Source organism: Macaca fascicularis, chromosome 2 (genome assembly GCF_037993035.2).
Source record: "Macaca fascicularis isolate 582-1 chromosome 2, T2T-MFA8v1.1".
Taxonomy (NCBI): Eukaryota; Metazoa; Chordata; class Mammalia; order Primates; family Cercopithecidae; genus Macaca; species Macaca fascicularis.
Window position 1 is genome coordinate 57,174,906 of NC_088376.1, and position 17,555 is coordinate 57,192,460.

The 17,555-nt window shown below is 37.8% G+C and overlaps 1 protein-coding gene across 5 annotated transcripts in view; it reads left to right on the forward strand.

Annotated features, from left to right (window-relative positions):
- The window catches only part of ARHGEF26 (Rho guanine nucleotide exchange factor 26), a 137,099-nt gene that overhangs the window by 95,906 nt on the left and 23,638 nt on the right, over positions 1–17,555 (forward strand). For 3 of the 5 annotated variants that reach the window (XR_012430809.1, XM_005546153.4, XM_074031294.1), the window contains 2 exons: positions 1,332–1,421; positions 9,025–9,179. Coding sequence is in view for 3 of the 5 variants with exons in the window: in XM_005546153.4 (XP_005546210.3) it covers positions 1,332–1,421; positions 9,025–9,179 (245 nt within the window). In the remaining 2 variants the exon portion in view is untranslated. Of the gene's footprint in view, positions 1–1,331; positions 1,422–4,057; positions 4,868–7,692; positions 7,768–9,024; positions 9,180–17,555 lie in introns of those variants that run through there. The other 2 variants (XR_012430808.1, XM_074031293.1) reach the window with 2 other exon arrangements.

Consider the following 17,555-nt stretch of genomic DNA (forward strand, 5'->3'; position numbering starts at 1 on the left):
GGGGAAATATTTTTGTCTTAATTCAAGCTGCTGTAACAGAGTACCATAAACTGGGTGGTTTAAGGAACAAGTATTTATTGCTCACAGTTCTGGAGGCTGGGCAGTCCAAGATCAAGGTATAGGCAGATCCAGTGCTTGCCAAAGGCTGGTTTCCTGGTTTGCAGATGGCTACTTTCTCCCTGTATCCTCACATGGTGGGGAGAGAGTGGAGAGAAGAAGAAAGCTATTCTGTCTCTTCTTATAAGGGCACTAATGCCATTCATGAGGACTCTACTCTCGTGACCTAATTACCTCCAAAGGCTCTGCCTCCTAATATTATCACATTGAAGGTTGTGAACATGAATTTGGGGGAGGCACAAACATTTAGTTTGTAATAATTGATAAGTGAAAAAAAAAGACACACAGCATAGAATAATCATTTCCAAAAATGAAAGAAAAATTTCTATACATATATGTGTGTGTTTATATGTTCATATAAACATAGGAAAAAAAGAGAAAGTATGTGGCCCAGTCTGTTTCCAACTACATCTGTTCAGTGGGAGTCGGTCAGGACCTTTTATGGCCTATTTTATTTACTTCTATATTATAATAATCATTTATTTATTTCTATAGTGGGCATGTTTATATTTTTGTAACTATATTTTTATAGTGGGCATTACCTAACAAAGCAGAAATATTAAAAATAAATCCAATTAAAATTTCCACTCCTTTTAACAATCACGTTTGTTTTTATGGCCAATGACTCTTACATGGGCATTTTTTTTTTCAGGTTTTCCAGTTAATGAGAAATTTGAGATGCAAAATTCTTTTTGATTTAGACCAGTGAATGAAGATTAGGTACTCATTAAACAACTGTGAAAGTTCTTTGTAGATAATTTTGCTTTATAGATAATTTAGTGCTTCCAGTGAAACTGAAATGTAACTGATGGCCTTAGCTTGGCTATTTTTGAAGAATCCTTGACTGTCAGGCTCCCCTGTAAGACTTCCCTCTTCAGCACTCCGTTTACTGGCCACATGCTTTACATAGCACTCTGCTTAGATTTTGCCTTTGAGGATGGCCATCTCCCTTCAGCTGCTCTGATTTGGAAGAGGGGCAAGGAGTGCAGCTTTCCCTGAGATAGGGCGACCTTTTTTTCCCTTCTGTCTTCACATCCTAATCACACTACTTCTAACTGGATGTGAATATCTTAACTGTGAAAAACTGCGAGTTCTCTGCCAGAAATAAGTCTCTAGGGCTTCCCAAGTGTTAATTATTTCCTGTTAGAGTTCTGATTTGAAAGTGAGGTTTCTCTCCTTGACCTTTAACCCTCATTACTCTTCTGTGTTCCCAGTTGGTTCGACTGTGCAATGAGGGCGCCCGGAAGATGGAAAGGACTGAGATGATGTACACAATTAACTCCCAGCTGGAATTTAAAATTAAGGTATTCTCGTACCTTGTTCATTACTGTTCTTGCCTAAGTTTTCTCTAAATAGAGAGAGACAGTTGAGGGCAACAAAGTAGATGGGAATTTGCTTTTCAAAGAAGGGTCATAAATTGATAAGAAGGAGTAGCAGATGCTTCAGGCAATTTGGTTTTGCTTGTACCAGAGTGACCTTTCTCCAGGCCCTGAAGCCAGGCATTATCTAAGAAGACTTTTTTGTTTTTTTCCAGGAAGACACCAAGCTTAGGGGAATAAACAAAATAATAGAATAGTGTAGTTAAAATAATAGAATTTTAGAATTGAAAGGAGATTCCTTCATTATTCTCAAAATGTTCTGAAAAACAGTAATATTCCATGCCCTGGACCAGTGTTCTCCTAAATTAAATAAGGACACTCCTTTTCTTGTTTGCAAAACAGATCGTTAATAGGTAATTTTTTTCAAGATTGTTTTTCTCCCATAATTTTTTTGAATATGTGCTGCTTGTTATTCCTTGTCTGATACTGCTCTGGAGCAGATGACAAGATGAACAAAGAGGAAGAAAATGACAGTTAATGGCAAATCTAGGTCATGGCCATTCTTTTGTTGGCTCACCGGCTGAGTTTTTAATGGGAAGTGAGTGCTCACAATTGTGACTCTATTTAGTTTTATAACTTGTAAATGTCATTAAACCATTTTAAATGACTGGTCATGTTTTTCCCTAGTAAAAGTGTTTCTATTTCGTGCAGTCAAATTATAGTGATCAGCATTTCATGGTATTCTGTGAAGAGCAGATTCTCTGCCGTGTCATGTAGTTTGAGGATTATTGCATGCTTGCTTTGGCAGCATATATACTAAAATTGAGGATCACTGATACAGTACAGCTACACCCTTTTGTTTTAAGAATAAGGAAAAGAAACCCAGAGAATAATTGTCTGCAGAGTCACTTGGCTAGTGGTGATAAAATCAGGACTAAGGTCCAGACGTCCTGACTTGCAGGTCAGTGTAAACTCTTCTACTGTAACATTCTGACGGTAAGGGTTTAGATGCAGAAACACAAACTGTAAAAGGGAAGAAGATGGGTATTTGCCAAAAACCAGACACACACGCACACACATGCATGCACGCACACTTTAAATAGTTTTAATATTCTTGTACAGAAGTTTACAGCAATTAAAAAACCCATCTTTCTCCTAGTTCTCAATATCTCGTTCTCTCTAATTTGTTTCTAAATATTTTGGAAAATATATCTGACAAGTTTGTTTTTTGTTTTTTAATTTCCTCCTTTTGAAAGATGAAAAAAATCCCTAACCATTTTTCTTTTCCCTTCTTCACTGAAACTCAGTTGGTATAAGATTACATTAAGAAACTCTGTCCAGGCCGGGCAAGGTGGCTCATGCCTGTAATCCCAGCACTTTGGGAGGCCGAGGTAGGGATCACCTGGGGTCAGGAGTTTGAGACCAGCCTGACCAACATGATGAAACCCTGTCTCTACTAAAAATACAAAAATTAGCTGGATGTAGTGGCGGGCACCTGTAATCCCAGCTATTTGGGAAGCTGAGGCAGGAGAATCGCTTGAACTCTGGAGGCAGAGGTTGCAATGTGTCGATATCTCACCACTGCACTCCAGCCTGGGCAACAGAGCAAGACTCAAAAAAAAAAAAAAAAAAAAAAAAAAACTCGGTCCAGAACCCAAAATTAATTTGTAACTGAAAAATACTAACCCCAAGGATCATTAAAAGTAAGTGATTAACATCAATTGAGTTCATGAATTTCGGTTGGTTGTTTTCTTTTTCATTCAATGATTAAAATATTTGCAAGCCTAAAGTATAGATTTACAGTGGAGCACTTAATTTAGAACACTTAGAATTACTAATTAGTACTAATTGGAAATACACGTAAAATCTTAGGACCTTATAACACTATATGAATAACAGTGGACGTTCCTATTTAATTTATTTTAATGATGATAAAATAGAGGTTCAGTGAGGTTAAATGATTTATCCAAGTATACAATGGCAAGTATTGTAAGAATACAACAGATTTACTGAGCATCTTCCATGTGGAAGGCAGTAGATAAACAAAAACATGGTCATCCCTCCCCTCATAGTCTAGTAGAAGACTGCTGAAAATCAAAGGAGTCAGCAAAGTCTACAGCTATCACAGTAGCTAGAAGACTATGGAAAGTACTGGAAATGGAAAGGAGATGGACAGCTCTAAGAGCAAGAGACAGGCTGTGGGTCTTGGAGCAGTCTGGCAAGGCTTCATGCCAGAGGTGTGTTTGACCTGAATCTTGAAAGGTGAGTTAGGAAGGGTCTCAGAGCAGAAACAAACGCACAGTTTCCACTGCTGTGGCCCAGGAATTGTAAGCAATTCAGGAACTGTGGGTAGACTTGGGGTGCAAGAGGAGCAGGGCGGAGCTGCGGTAGCAGGCAAACGCTCATATGGACATCCCTGTGCACCAAGAGGAGGAGCTGAGTGAGGTCATTTGGGAGCCACTAAAAAGTTCTCATTAGGGAAGTGACACAATCAGATGTGTGTTTAGTAAAGACAACTTCAGCAGTGGGGAAAGGCTTTTCCAACTTACTCCAAAGCCAGAAGTCATTAAAAGAAAAAAGTCCAATTTATCTATATAACTTTTTAAAAATTTTCTCTATAGGGGGAAAAAGACCATGAAAAAAGTGCAAAGGCAAATAGCAAACTGGAGACAAAAATAGTTGCAACTCACATATAGACAAAGGGTAAATATCCCCAATGTATAAAATCAAAGTGATAAGAGAAGACCCACTAGTCTACAAGCCAAGGAGCACCAAAGATTGCCGGCAAACTACCAGAAGCTGGGGGAGAGACCTGGAACAGATTATTCTCTAGCACCTTCTGAGAGCCTGGCCTTGCTGACACTTTCATCTTAGGCTGTCTTCCAAAACTGTGAGACATAAATTCCTGTTGTGTAAAACAAAGAAAAAAAAATACCACTAGAAAGTTGCAAATTAGAAAACTGCTACCAGAAAAGGAAACCCAAATGATGATTAAAGTTTTGAAGATGCTTTATTTCACTCAGAAGAAAATTGCTATTTGAAGACTAGCAAATAAAGATAATGAACCTCATCTTTTGGATTTATAAATAATTCAAAAGTTTGATAACACATTTTATTGATGGAATTGGAGAGAAAGACATTTTTATATGTTGCCGGTGGGAAAGATTGTTCCACTCCAATGGTGTGCAATTTGGCAATAACTATCAAAACTACAAATGCAAGTGACTACAACTCAGCAATTTTACTTCTAAGAATTTATTCTACAGATGTACTCATCAATGTATAAAATTATACACACACTGAGCATTGTTTGTAATAGTGAAAGATGAGGAAAAACATCTAAATATCTATCAAAGAGGACTGATTAAATAAATTATAGTATACCCAAATAATGTGATACCACTCAAAAGAATAAAGGAGAATTTTAGATACCTATATGGAAATCTTTCTTATACATTATTAAATGAAAAAAGTAAGGTTTAGATATAAAAAAATACAATTTGCTTTTGCAGATGAAATCTTTGGACAGATGCAGACGAAACTAGTTATTGGTCATTACCTGTGAGGGGCGGTGGTCAGGGAGTGGGTCTTGTCGGGTTGACTGGGTGGAGAGCCACCCACTCACTCAGATAGGAAATTCAGGAGGAGGAACAAGTTTCAGGGGAAGGTAATGAGTTCTATTTTGGCCATATTTGTTTTATGGTATGGCTATAGGTGCTACTACTATGAGAATATTGGTTGCAAATTTACTAAGTAGTGCCATTTTCATATTTATCTGATTTAATTCTCACAAGAACCCTGTAAAGTACCCTATTATTAACTTCATTTTATAGATGAAGAACCTGAAGCTAGAGAGATTAAATACTTTGCTCAAGGTTATACACGAAGACGTTATAAAGTCTAGATTCAAATCTTTGACTCTGGAGTCCACATTCTTAACAATGACTGTATAATAATATGGATATTTTTCTAATTTGGAGGAAAGTAAATTTTGTAGAGCGTGTGTGTGTGTGTGTGTGTTTCATTTTCATTTCACACGTTTTTCATTTTTAATTTTGCTTGTGATTTCCTGGAAGACTGTCAAGTGCTTAACTGCAGTAATATGAGAGGAGGTAGAAAGCATCGCTGGATTGGCACTTTGGAAGCTAGTATAAAGTTAGAGCACAGGCTCCAGAGCTGGCCTGCCTGAGTTGCTGTAGTATACTAGCTGTATAACCTTGGGCATCACTTACCTTTTCATGTCTTGGTTTTCTGAACCCTAAAATAAAGCTGATGACAGTACTTTTCCTCATGGAATGATTTTGAAAATTAAATTCTTTAAGAGATATAAAGGATTGAAACAGACCTGATTTGTAGCAAACAAGCAGAAAACATTATTGAGATGTTTTATCAGAATATTTAAATAGATGTGGATGCATTGAAGAGTGAATGGGATGTGAAGCATTTGAAGCAGGTTAGACTTTTCATTCCAGAAGCTTGACTATCAAGAGGATAGGGTAGTGATGATAACTAGAGGATACACAAAGTCAAGGGACCATTTTAGTGATAGTGTTCAGGATAGTTTGCAGAAAGGGAGCCAGGAGGGAGAGAATACTAATGAGAGGGGAATAAATCAAGGGAATAAGGCCTTAGAGCTGAAAGCAGGGTGTTGAAGACAGTAGAGCTTATCCTCTGAGATGGGAGGAAAGAAAATGATGGTTGTAGAGAAAAAGCTGGTTGCTCAACCAAGATCAAAAACCAGAGATTAGTTTGTGTCTCAAATCCAGTGTTTTTTCTCCACTAGAGAACAGCTTTCTTTAAAAGTTGCTTCTACAGAGTTGGGAAGAATTTTTTTTTTTTTTTTTTTTTTTTGTCCTGCGATGGGTTTGACCTTATGAATAAGCACATGGAGAAGTTGAGGGTTCTCAGGCTGCATTAGGAGACATACATTCAGTGTGGTTGAGTGGAGTGGTGGGATGTTAGTTGACAGAAGGCTTTGCTAGTTGCCATTTGGGGGCCTTGCTGATGGCCCCCCAGTGGAAATACAAGAAAAATCTTTGTGTAATAGCGGACAGTTTGGTGATTTCCCAAAAATCTAAACATAAGAGTTACTACTATATGACCCAGCAGTTCCACTCCTAGGTATATACCCAAGAGAACTGAAAAGAGATGTTCAAAAGCATATACACGAATCTTCATGGCAGCATTATTCATAATAGCCAATAAAGTGGAAATAGCTCAAATCAGTGGAAGAATTGATAAACAAAATGTGATATAGGTATATAGTAAAATATTTAGGCACAGAAAGGAATAAAGTTCTGATATTTACTATGTGGATGAACCTTGGAAATATTATGCTAGGTGAGAGAAACCAAATTCAAAGATCACATGTTGTATAATTCCATTTATATGACACATCAAGTATAGACAAATCCATAGAGTTAGAAAGTAGATTAGTGGTTGCCAGATGCTTGGGGGAGGAAGAGTGGGGGATGACTGCTCAGTGAATATGGGGTTTCCTTTTGAGGTAATGAAAATGTTCTGGAATAATGGTGATTATTGAACAACACTGTGAACATACTGGAAACCACTGTATTCTATACCCTCTGAAGTGGTGAAATGATCAATATGTCAATTTCATGTTATGTAAATTTTATCTCAACATAAAAAAAAAATTTGCTGTTCAGCAGCTCTTTCTTTTCTTGCTGCCCCATAAAATTAATTACATTTTATGCCAAGGCTCGTTTTCTAGGATGCTAGGTAATAGAAAAAAAGAATGAAAAGTCTGTGCTCTGTAGGCATTGCATCAGTACTGTTTAGGATATATCTTTGTTCATGAATTTCTTTTCTAGTTTCTGGTTCACACCTTGATTCTAGTCTCAGCACTTCTGTACTAGGGGAATTCACTCATGCTCACTTTGGGCTGTTCTGATTTCCTTTATTTTGATCATTTTAATGTCTCTTCTTTAATTAAACCTATCTGAATGAGTTCAGTCTTCTAACAATAAATTTGAAACATAAACTATATATAATATTGGATTTTTGGTTTCAAAAGAAATATAGATGTATTGAAAACTATTGTCAATTTTAGGTGTTTATAGATAGAAATTCAGTTTTGCCCCTAGTGGAGTATGAGGACTCCATAAAAACTAATCTGTTTTAAAAACAATAAAACAATTGAAAAATCTCTGTTTCTCCACCCCCTAAATCAGAACAGTCACAGGGCAGCATGTACACTGAAACTTAACCATAATACTGTCCTTGGTTCATCTTGTAGGGTTACACGCAATAGCAAGATAGTCCTGTGTTTCCTGTAATTACGGCCCTTCAGCCGGACCTACCCTGACACAAGGTGACCTCTTGTATGTGCTGCCTAGTCTGCCGGAGTTATCTAAGCAATCTGTTGACCTTTAAGGTCTCAGCTGTCTCTGTAGGGTAATTGTCTGTTTTCGAGATTTTGGGGGTTGGGAACTTCATGAATTCCCTTAGCAGCCAGTTTTGAAAAGTTTGGGGTTAGCCATGATCTTTTATCTTCATTTTTTGGACCTTCAGGAAAATAGTATATAAATGATAAGCAATCTTCTTTTAAAAGCTCTTTATAAAGTTTAAAATAAATTTGAAATCCTTTCTTAGACTTCTCATTTCCTCTCTAATATCCTCAATTTCCTTTAGCTATTTATAATTATTATTTCCTGAAAAGGGTGATGTTTGATTGCACCACATTTCTGCATTATATTTTGTGTCCAAGAACTTTTGCTTATTTTATGGATGTAGTCTTTTAAATCAGATTTTTGGCAGTAAACATTTCTGGTAACTTAAAAAAAAAAAAAAAAAAGCTTTCAAGGGTAAGGATTGTTCTGTAGTTTTGAGAGTTTTCCAGTTGGCTTGTACAAGACAATAAAGAAAATAAAAAAGCAGTATGCTAATTGTTTGGATACAGCCTTTTCTATGATATAATGATTATGATGGATTATTTTGGAAGAACCTCATTTTCACAGCCAGAAAGTAGTATGATGCTTTCAGGGACAGACTTCCATGAAGAAAGCTACCATGATCTTAAGAATAGGTGTTCTCAAGAATATGGCTAAATAGATAATTTGTAGACAAAAAAGCATGTAGGTTTTTCTCTTGAAAGAAACCTTTTTAGTTCATAAAGTAAATGTAGACTTTTATATTTGTCTCATTAACCTACAGTTGTGTTTTTCTGTATGTTTAGATTCTGATTTGAGATATTTAAAATAACCAGTTGATTCTGATAGATTTTATTACTAGGCTTTTCAATTTTAAGTAACTCCTTACTTTCTTTTTCAGTTGAGAGTTAATAGAAGAGTCATGGTTTTTTATTGATCCAGTAACATTTTCTCATTGAGTTTTAGTTTCATATTGGGAAGTTAGTAGTTTTTTATAGTAGAAGATATATTGTTCTTTTTCATTTTTTCTTGAATTTTCTGTACTTCTATATTTATAGTTCAGTTTTATATGCCTATGAAACAATGATGCATACTATGATAAGTATCATTTGTTTGAATGCACGTTTTAGATTTTCCTTTCAGTAATCTTAAAAGGATTTCAATTTGGCTTTGGTCACTGAGTTTTTCTCCTTTTGTAGCCTTTTCCTTTAGTCTCCTCTTCCCGGTGGTTGGTAAAAAGAGGTGAATTGACAGCCTATGTAGAAGACACTGTGCTTTTCTCAAGAAGGACATCCAAACAGCAAGTCTACTTCTTTCTCTTTAATGACGTGCTCATTATCACCAAGAAGAAGAGGTAAGTCTTTATCTGGTGTTGCTGACTAGACACTCCAGTTTTAAAGTTCTGTAATTCAGATGCCTGTTAGGGTGATCATTCTTTAAAAGCTAGAGATGTTGAAAGTATAGTTTCTACATACTGAATCGTATTGCATCTGTGCTTCATTTTCTTTGAATTGCTTATATAGTTCAGACTTGAATCATTATCTGCATCATAATTCTTGCCAACCTCTACTGAGCCACTGTTCTAAGCATTTTACACATTTACATCACATAATTCTTATGATATCTCTGAGAAGGTAGCACTGTTTTTATTCTCATTCAGTGTTTTTCAGATTCCTTCTACCATAAAATTTTTGTGTAAAACAGAAAAGTTGGTCCAGTTGAGAACAGGCTGGGGAGCAACTCTAGTGCTCCTTTTAACTTAATTTAAAATGCACTGCTTTTCATGATTCTTATTCTAAAATATTCCCCTGTGACTGGGAAGGTGTTAGCCATACTCCCTTCTGAAGGGAATAAAGTAAATCATTTGATTGGCAGAGTGTTTGTTCTTCTTACTCCAGGCTTCTAGTTGTGTGTTTGTGTCCAGCTCTAGTGAGATGTCCATGAAGAATATTGTAGAAACCTTTTCTTTCCAGTATTTCTTCTGTCAAACTGTTCCTGTTCTACACACACACCCCCCGTCAGCTCTGCCTTTCTCTAGGGAACATACTTTATTAAATGCACTGAATACATGTAAAGTCCTACGTAAATATTCCGTCTTTTCTAGAATATGAACTTAGAGTGAAAACATAAATCTGTGGGCTGTGATTTCCACATATGAGGGAAACGATGGTGGGCTGAATTGATGTCACGTGGTGGGAGCAGGGGTGGTCCTGGAGTGCAATTTAGGCAAGGTGAAGAGAATTATAGAAACACATTCCTATGAAAATACAAAATAAATGTCCAGATGTATCAGAAATAATTAAATGCTAGTTCTGAGCTGCTGACTTTGTAGCTTGAAAATTCAAACTAAATTAAAACAGATTGAGTTTTTCTTTTTGCTCCAGACCATATTATGAATTATTTCAGTTGAGTGGCTGTCCAGCTGAAATGAGATGTTAGTATGTTCTTCCCTGAAAAACCATAATATGACAATGATACATACATTAAAATTCTGATAATTATTTTTCATACTTAGGAAAATACTGTTTCCATATCTCCAAGGAGAAATTATTTCTCTTACCTGGAGTAGTCTAAATACTTCTAGTAGCTAAGTAATTGTTTTTTTCTTTTTTTTGAGACGGAGTCTTGCTCTGTCACCTGGGCTGGAGTGCAGTGGCATGATCTCCGCTCACTGCAAGCTCCGCCTCCCAAGTTCAAGCCATTCTCCTGCCTCAGCCTCCTGGAGTAGCTGGGACTACAGGCGCCCGCCACCACGGCCAGCTAATTTTTTTGTATTTTTAGTGCAGATGGGGTTTCACCATGTCAGCCAGGATGGTCTCGATGTCCTGACCTCGTGATCTGCCTGCCTCAGCCTCCCAAAGTGTTTTGATTACAGGCATGAGCCACCGCGCCCAGCTGTAAATTTTATAAAGATGGGAGAAGAATTACAATTTTTATGTTTCTGTGTTTTGTTGGTTTCCTATGAGATAGCATTTTTCCTTGGCTTTCTCCAGGATGTTTTGTTTGTAGAGGAGAGTAATTATATATGTCTCTTCAAATGCCAGAACTCTTGACTTTTAACATCTTCCAGCTGTTGAAATATTTGTTCTGTCTCAGTGGACCTAGAGCTTTAACTAAACTTTTGATTTAAATGATAAAATGTACACTGACAGTACCAAGCCAAGTTTAAACATAAATGTAATTTCGATTATGATGACTTTGGCGACTTAATGAAAATATTAAAGGTATTTAAACCAGTACAGTGCAACTTTTGTTCTTGAATTTGCACAGAACTACTCGGTAAATATAGACTGTTGAAAGTCAGAATTATGGTAGATGCTCTTCTACTTAGCAGTATACTTTGCCCTTCACAGATGGTTTTGCCATTGTATTTAACATTGCTCTCCTAGCTATTCCATATTTATTTTCTCAGGTAAATTTGAACTTGCATTATTAGTCAAACATAGAGCAATGCCACTGGGAGTCTTTGAGAATTTTTTTTTTTTTTTTTGGAGACAGAGTTTCGCTGTTGTTGCCCAGGCTGGGGTGCAATGGCGTGATCTCTGGCTCACTGTAACCTCTGTCTCCCAGGTTCAAGTGATTCTCCTGTCTCAGCCTCCTGAGTAGCTGGGTTTACAGGCATGTGACTACGCCTGGCTAATTTTGTATTTTTAGTAGAGACGGGGTTTCTTCATGTTGGTCAGGCTGGTCTAGAACTCCTGACCTCAGGTGATCCGCCCGCTTTGGCCTCCCAAAGTGCTGGGATTAGAGACGTGAGCCACCTCACCTGGCCTTTTTCTTTTCTTTTCTTTTCTTTCTTTCTTTTTTTTTTTTTTTTTTTTTTTAAGAGCAAGATATACAGCTCCAGTGGAGAGGACAACCTGAGTACCTAACTTGACCTTTACCAAAACTAGAATTTTCTTGCCTTACCAATTAGTTCATTGTATTTCTAGGGTGTTCTTAGGTAATAATATTGGAGACCTAATTGTTTATGACCTGAATATATGGTGAGGTGACATGCAGACCACAGAAGCTTGATTAACAGACTTGGTTAAAAATGTACAGTATGCCTGACCGTATTTACATTATAGCGTCAAGGAGGTGACTGCAAATGCTCTGCATGCCAGAGGCAACAGTAAAGGAGATACAACAACCCTGAACCAGGCAACAATTTAGGCTCGGCCACAAGTTACAGATAAGGAAAATCACCTGTGCCAGTGCTTGAGGACTGATCTATCCACCCACTGCCTAATTCTAATTCCAGGTTTCAGTCAAGGAACTTAGCCGCTGGGGTTCCAGTGGTTTTCCTCTTCAGGGAGGTTTTTCAGCTACTGGGAAAGGCTGCTCGGGAGGACAGTTACTCGTCCTCCTCCGATCCAGACTGGCAGAAGTTTTATGCTGAGCGCATTCCATAGATTGCTGAGGTGTGTGGCCCCCTCAGCTTCACAGTGCATGTATCACTGCTAGTGCTTGTAAAGCTGGCTTGATGAGTGGCCATGACGTTGTCTTCGTTAACAGGAATTTTCACTTTTTTAGAAAAGATAGTTTATTTTTATTTTTATTATTTTTTTTAGAGACAGGACGTTGGTATGTTGTCCAGGCTACAGTTCAGTGGCTATTCACAGGCAAGATCATAGTGCACTGCAGCCTCACACTCCTGGACTCAAGCAGTCCTTCCACCTCAGCCTCCTGAGTAGCTGGGGCTGTGGACACATGCCTTGGTCTTTAAAAGTAAGTTTAAAGTTTTCATTAGCACTGGCTGCTAGTGAGTCACTCTACTAATAGCCTGGTTCTACCAAATTTCAAAAGGATACATGATCGACTACTCTGGATGAGGGATGAGAACATGAACACTTTGGTATTTGAAGCTTTGACTGGAAGTTATCTGGGTACAGCAAAAGCAGACTTCTCAACCTCAGCACGATTGACATTTTGGGGCCTGATGTTTCTTTGTTGTAGAGGGCTGTCCTGTGCAATGTAGGATGTTTTAGCAGCATTCCTCGTCTCTATCCACTGTTTGCTAGTAGCAGCCCCCTTGCACCCTAGTTGCGACAATCAAAAATGTCTCTGGACGTTTTTGCCTAATGTCCCCATGGGGCAAATCCCTGCTAGTTGACAACCACTATACTAGCATCGTAGTAAACAAAACTAGCTTTGCCTTTGGAGTAGTGAAGCTGTGTAAATCTATCAGACTGGCACAGCAAGAATAGTAATATTGTATTATAAAAGTAATTTATTGTCAAGTTATACTTATAGATTAACAAATAACATTATAATATCCAATATGTACCTAATAATAACTTATTATAATAAAGACTAATTACAGACTATACCTTCATGTATAACCTTATGGTCTAAGTACTGTTGTCCCTAGTTTTGAAATACAAAACTGAATCCAAGACCTAACTAGGTTCAAACTCCTAAAAGGTTTATTTTGTAAGATATAGTCCCTTCTATATGGCTTAGGTCTTCTCTACCAATTTCACCTGAAGCTAAAAGCAACATTTTCCTTCCTTTATTAGTTTCCTTGCTGTGTTAGTTTCCTACAGCTGCTGCATCAAAGTGCCACAAGCAAAGCGAGTGGCTTAAAACAGTCAGAATTTATTGTCTCACAGTTCTGGAGGCCAGGATTATTTCCATTTCACAGATGAAGATGCTGAGGAAAAGAGAGATGAAATGTCTTTTCAAGGTCTTTCAGCAGAGCCAGGATTCTAATCTGAGTCTTTGTTTCCATGGGCTCAATTTCTTTATGTTCATTACTTCTTCATTTTATTTTTCTAGAATATTTCACTTTTTCCCTCATCCTATAAAGTTATTGGGGGAAAAAAAAAGCATAGAAACTTACATCTTTTTTTGTTTTTTGGAGAAACATCTTTTCCAAAGTAAGCTTTTGAGTATTTTTATAGTTCTATTGGTTGTAGGAGAAAACTAGAACCAGTACCAAATCATATTTGTGAGTTTTCCTCTACCATTATTAGCTAATCTAGCATCAGAATCTGGGGAAGAGTTTCCCTTTGATAACATTTCCTTCCTGCAGACATTTAAGACAGGAGATTTCTACTTCCTGATTTCTGGTTCCATAAATACTGTGTATATTGACATAGTGTGAGCCCCATGTTACAACTTTCTAAGTTTTATAAAAAGGTTTTCAAAATTTTAAATTATTTTTCAGGTTTTATAAAATTTTCTGTAATAGCAAACTACTAGGTCATTATCATAAGGGCAAGGACTTAAGTTCAAACTTGGATTTTCCCAAATAGTTTGAACACCCAGTGGCTTAAAACTGTGCAGGCTCCCTTGAAAGGTTCATGGCCTGGTTTGGTTCCTTTTTTTTTTTTTTGCTTTTTCCATGAGAATGCTCTTTCCTATTATAGAAAGCTGGAAACCACCTGATACCTGTCTTCTTCTGGGGAAGTTAAGAGTATCTTGGCTAAAGGACGGGCAGTAAGAATGATTGAAAGCTCCTTTGTTCCTGGAACACATGAAGCTTGGTTATTTCTGACCATTTTGGAATTGAGTTCTAAATTCAAGATAGCAAGATGGGGTGGAAAAGAAATGAGGGCCCTGTTTCCTTTTTGCTTTTCTTTTTTCTTCCACTGTCCTATGCACCCTTGATTCCTCTGATGTTACGAGGTGTTGTTTCCTCTGCGTCTATAAGGAGAGTTGGCATTGCTGTTAAGTGTTGAAATCTGCCACTACTGAGAAGCACAATATCGATGTCTGGGGTCAGAAAGAACTGAGCTCAAATCCTGGGTAAATTACTTCTCATCTGTCAGAGCCTCAGTGTTCCATCTGTAATATGGGGATAATAACATCTTCATCATGGAGTTTCTGTGAGAATTAATGAGATAATGCACATAAAGCTCTTACTAGAGTGGATATGAATAGTCCTGCTAAGTAACTGATACATACTATCATTAAGATTATTTTTGGTATTATGTTTCTCTCTCTAAAGATTTTGCCATAAATCAAATTATTGCTCTTCTACTTCTAGAATATTTTATTGTTTTAAAAAATGATTTTCAACCTTTATGTAATTGCTACATAGCTGAAGTTATGGCTCACTCTAGGACCAGACCTGAATGTATGGCCTCCAGAGCACGAGCAGTTTAGGGATAAATGACTTTAACTCTGTGCCTTTGCCTCCTCAGGAAACCCATGTCAGGCGGCAAGTGAGTGAGGAAAAACTATTGGTCTATTTTTATTCTTTTATAAATTGGTGTAAATCATGTGTACACGTTGTAGTAGCAGTTTTGTTTTTATTTTTTGCACTGTTCCTCAGTGATTAGGAGACACTGTAACATTGCTGCTGAAAAATGTGCAATAAATAGTATATTTATCCTTTATATTGATGTAAGTCAGTGGTATGGTACTCCTGACTTGGAGTGGGGTGGCTGTATAATTTGGATAACCTTGTTACCCACTTAAGAAGCTGCCTGCCTGCCCTTCAGGGCTTGCTTATTTCAGCTTATCCCAGGGAGAGAGCTTCAGAAAGGTACTGACAGCCTCTCAGAACTGTGCATCTCCTCTTTTTCAAGGACTATGGGTTCAGAGCATCCCATGGGCAACCGCAAAAGTGCTGGGCTGTGGCATCTGGTAGTCCTTGGTGACAGGGATGGGGCTTCCCGGCCCTTTTCTGGGTCACTGGCCATCTTTTTTGTGGCAGTGAATCATAGCAGATGCTTATCATACTAATGAACGGGGATCCTCATCTCTACTATTGGCTATGTTATTAACAATGAAATAGGATGTATGTGGCATGTTTGTTAGACTTCAGAATTATCTTGAGGAACTGAGCAAGTAAGGCTATTTGAAATCAGTTTCTGGATAAATATTGTGCCTTGTTTTGCTGGTCTGAGCACTTGCCAAATTGTGGATTTCTTGACATGGGCATTTAGCTCTAATTATGCTTGGTCCACTTGCACATTTGCAAAACATATAATTATCAGGCTTTTAACAAAACGTCAGGCAGTTTAATGGATGGCGTTCTGTTAGGAGAGTAAAAAAAATAATAGCTGACATTTACTGTAAGTTAGGCATGATTGTAAGAGCCTTACACACAATGAGGTAATACATGTGTTACCTCATTTAATCCTCTCAACAATCCAGTGAAGTTGGTACTGTTACTCCCACTTTACAGATGAGAAAACTGAAACACAGAGAGGATCAGTAACTTGCTTGGGTTCACAAAGCCAGTGAGTAATTGGGTTTCTTTTTGTTTTTGTTTTTGTATTTTTTGAGACGGAGTCGCCCAGGCTGGAGTGCAGTGGCACAATCTCGGCTCACTGCAACCTTCACCTCCTGGGTTCAAGCAATTCTCCTGCCTCAGCCTCCCGACTAGTTGGGACTACAGGTGCTTGCCACCACGCCTGGCTAATTTTTATTTTTTCTACTGTTAGTAAAGACGGGGTTTTACCGAGTTAGCCAGGATGGTCTGGATCTCCTAACCTTGTGATCCACCTGCCTTGGCCTCCCGAAGTGCTAGGATTACGGGTGTAAGCCACTGTGCCCGGCCTAAAATTGGGTTTCTTACCAGACATTCCAAATCGTGGCTTAACTCTTACCTGCTGTGCCGTACTTCATTCCTTTAAAATTGTATATTGTTCCACTAACAACATGTTAGTAGTATAATTCTAAAACCAAGCTTTGAAATGGAAATCAACCTCAATCAAGTGAAAAAAATTTTTAACTCCTTGACTGAAAATAAATTTTAGCATAAATTCAATGTCCTTCATCCCAGCAAAGTTTGACTAGAGTGTTTCTATTCCATTTAAGCACACGATTAAGTGTGAGGGTTTAGGAATCATGTTTTTTAGAAGGAGAAGGGAAACAAGTTGAAATCTACAGAACACTTTTTCTCATACATATATTGGAGGAAAGTAGGAAGAATTTCCTTTGATCTCATAAACCCCATTAACTCCTGTGTATCAGTGCTACTGGGCGGAATGTTAGAACCATTAAATTCCTCAGAGGGATTTAATGCATGACAGTCTAGAAGAGGATCTTGGAGAGTGTCCCCAAAGAAGGATGACTTAGAAATGTCACAAAAGGCGTTAGAAGACAGGGAGTTTCAGGATTCACAGTTGCTCAGTGTCACTAGATTCTGTATACATGCAAAGAGAAATAATGGCAAAATCCAGGTGTTTAATTTTGTGGGGTGATGGGCTATGGTGGCCTTTGGAAGCCATTTCACTGGCCTGTAAGCACAAAGGTCTGAAAAACCGCAGGCAGCTGCTAACTCAGGAAACATATTGTCGTGGCACCAGCATATTCTAGTAAATATTTTTTTCAGGACAGAGAAGCTGTGTGAATGTTTTAAAGCCTATGGAAAGGGAACTACTGAATAAGTAAAAAAATAAATGTCTCTATCTTGAGAATACATGCCAAAAATCATATGACTATCAATGCTGTGATAAGTCTCAATAGCATCTTTTCTTTTAATTAAACCTTTTTACAAAAGGAAGAACTGGAAATGCTGCTTGGGTTTCCTTCTGTTGGATTTGGGCTATAAAAGAGAGTTCTAAAACAATGTAAGCGGGTATGTGAGAGTTATACCCACAGCTGGGGCTGAGAGATGTGGATTGTGGGAAAGCTGGCTTGTGCAGTCTAACCCTTTCCCTTGCCTCCCCATCACCATCCTTCCTTTCACTCTCCTGGGTGCATCTTGGTAAACTAGCCTATTTTCCATTCCTGTTCATCCGTATTAAGTACCTAAAATGCTTGCTAATAAGGGTTAAGATAAGAACTCGCC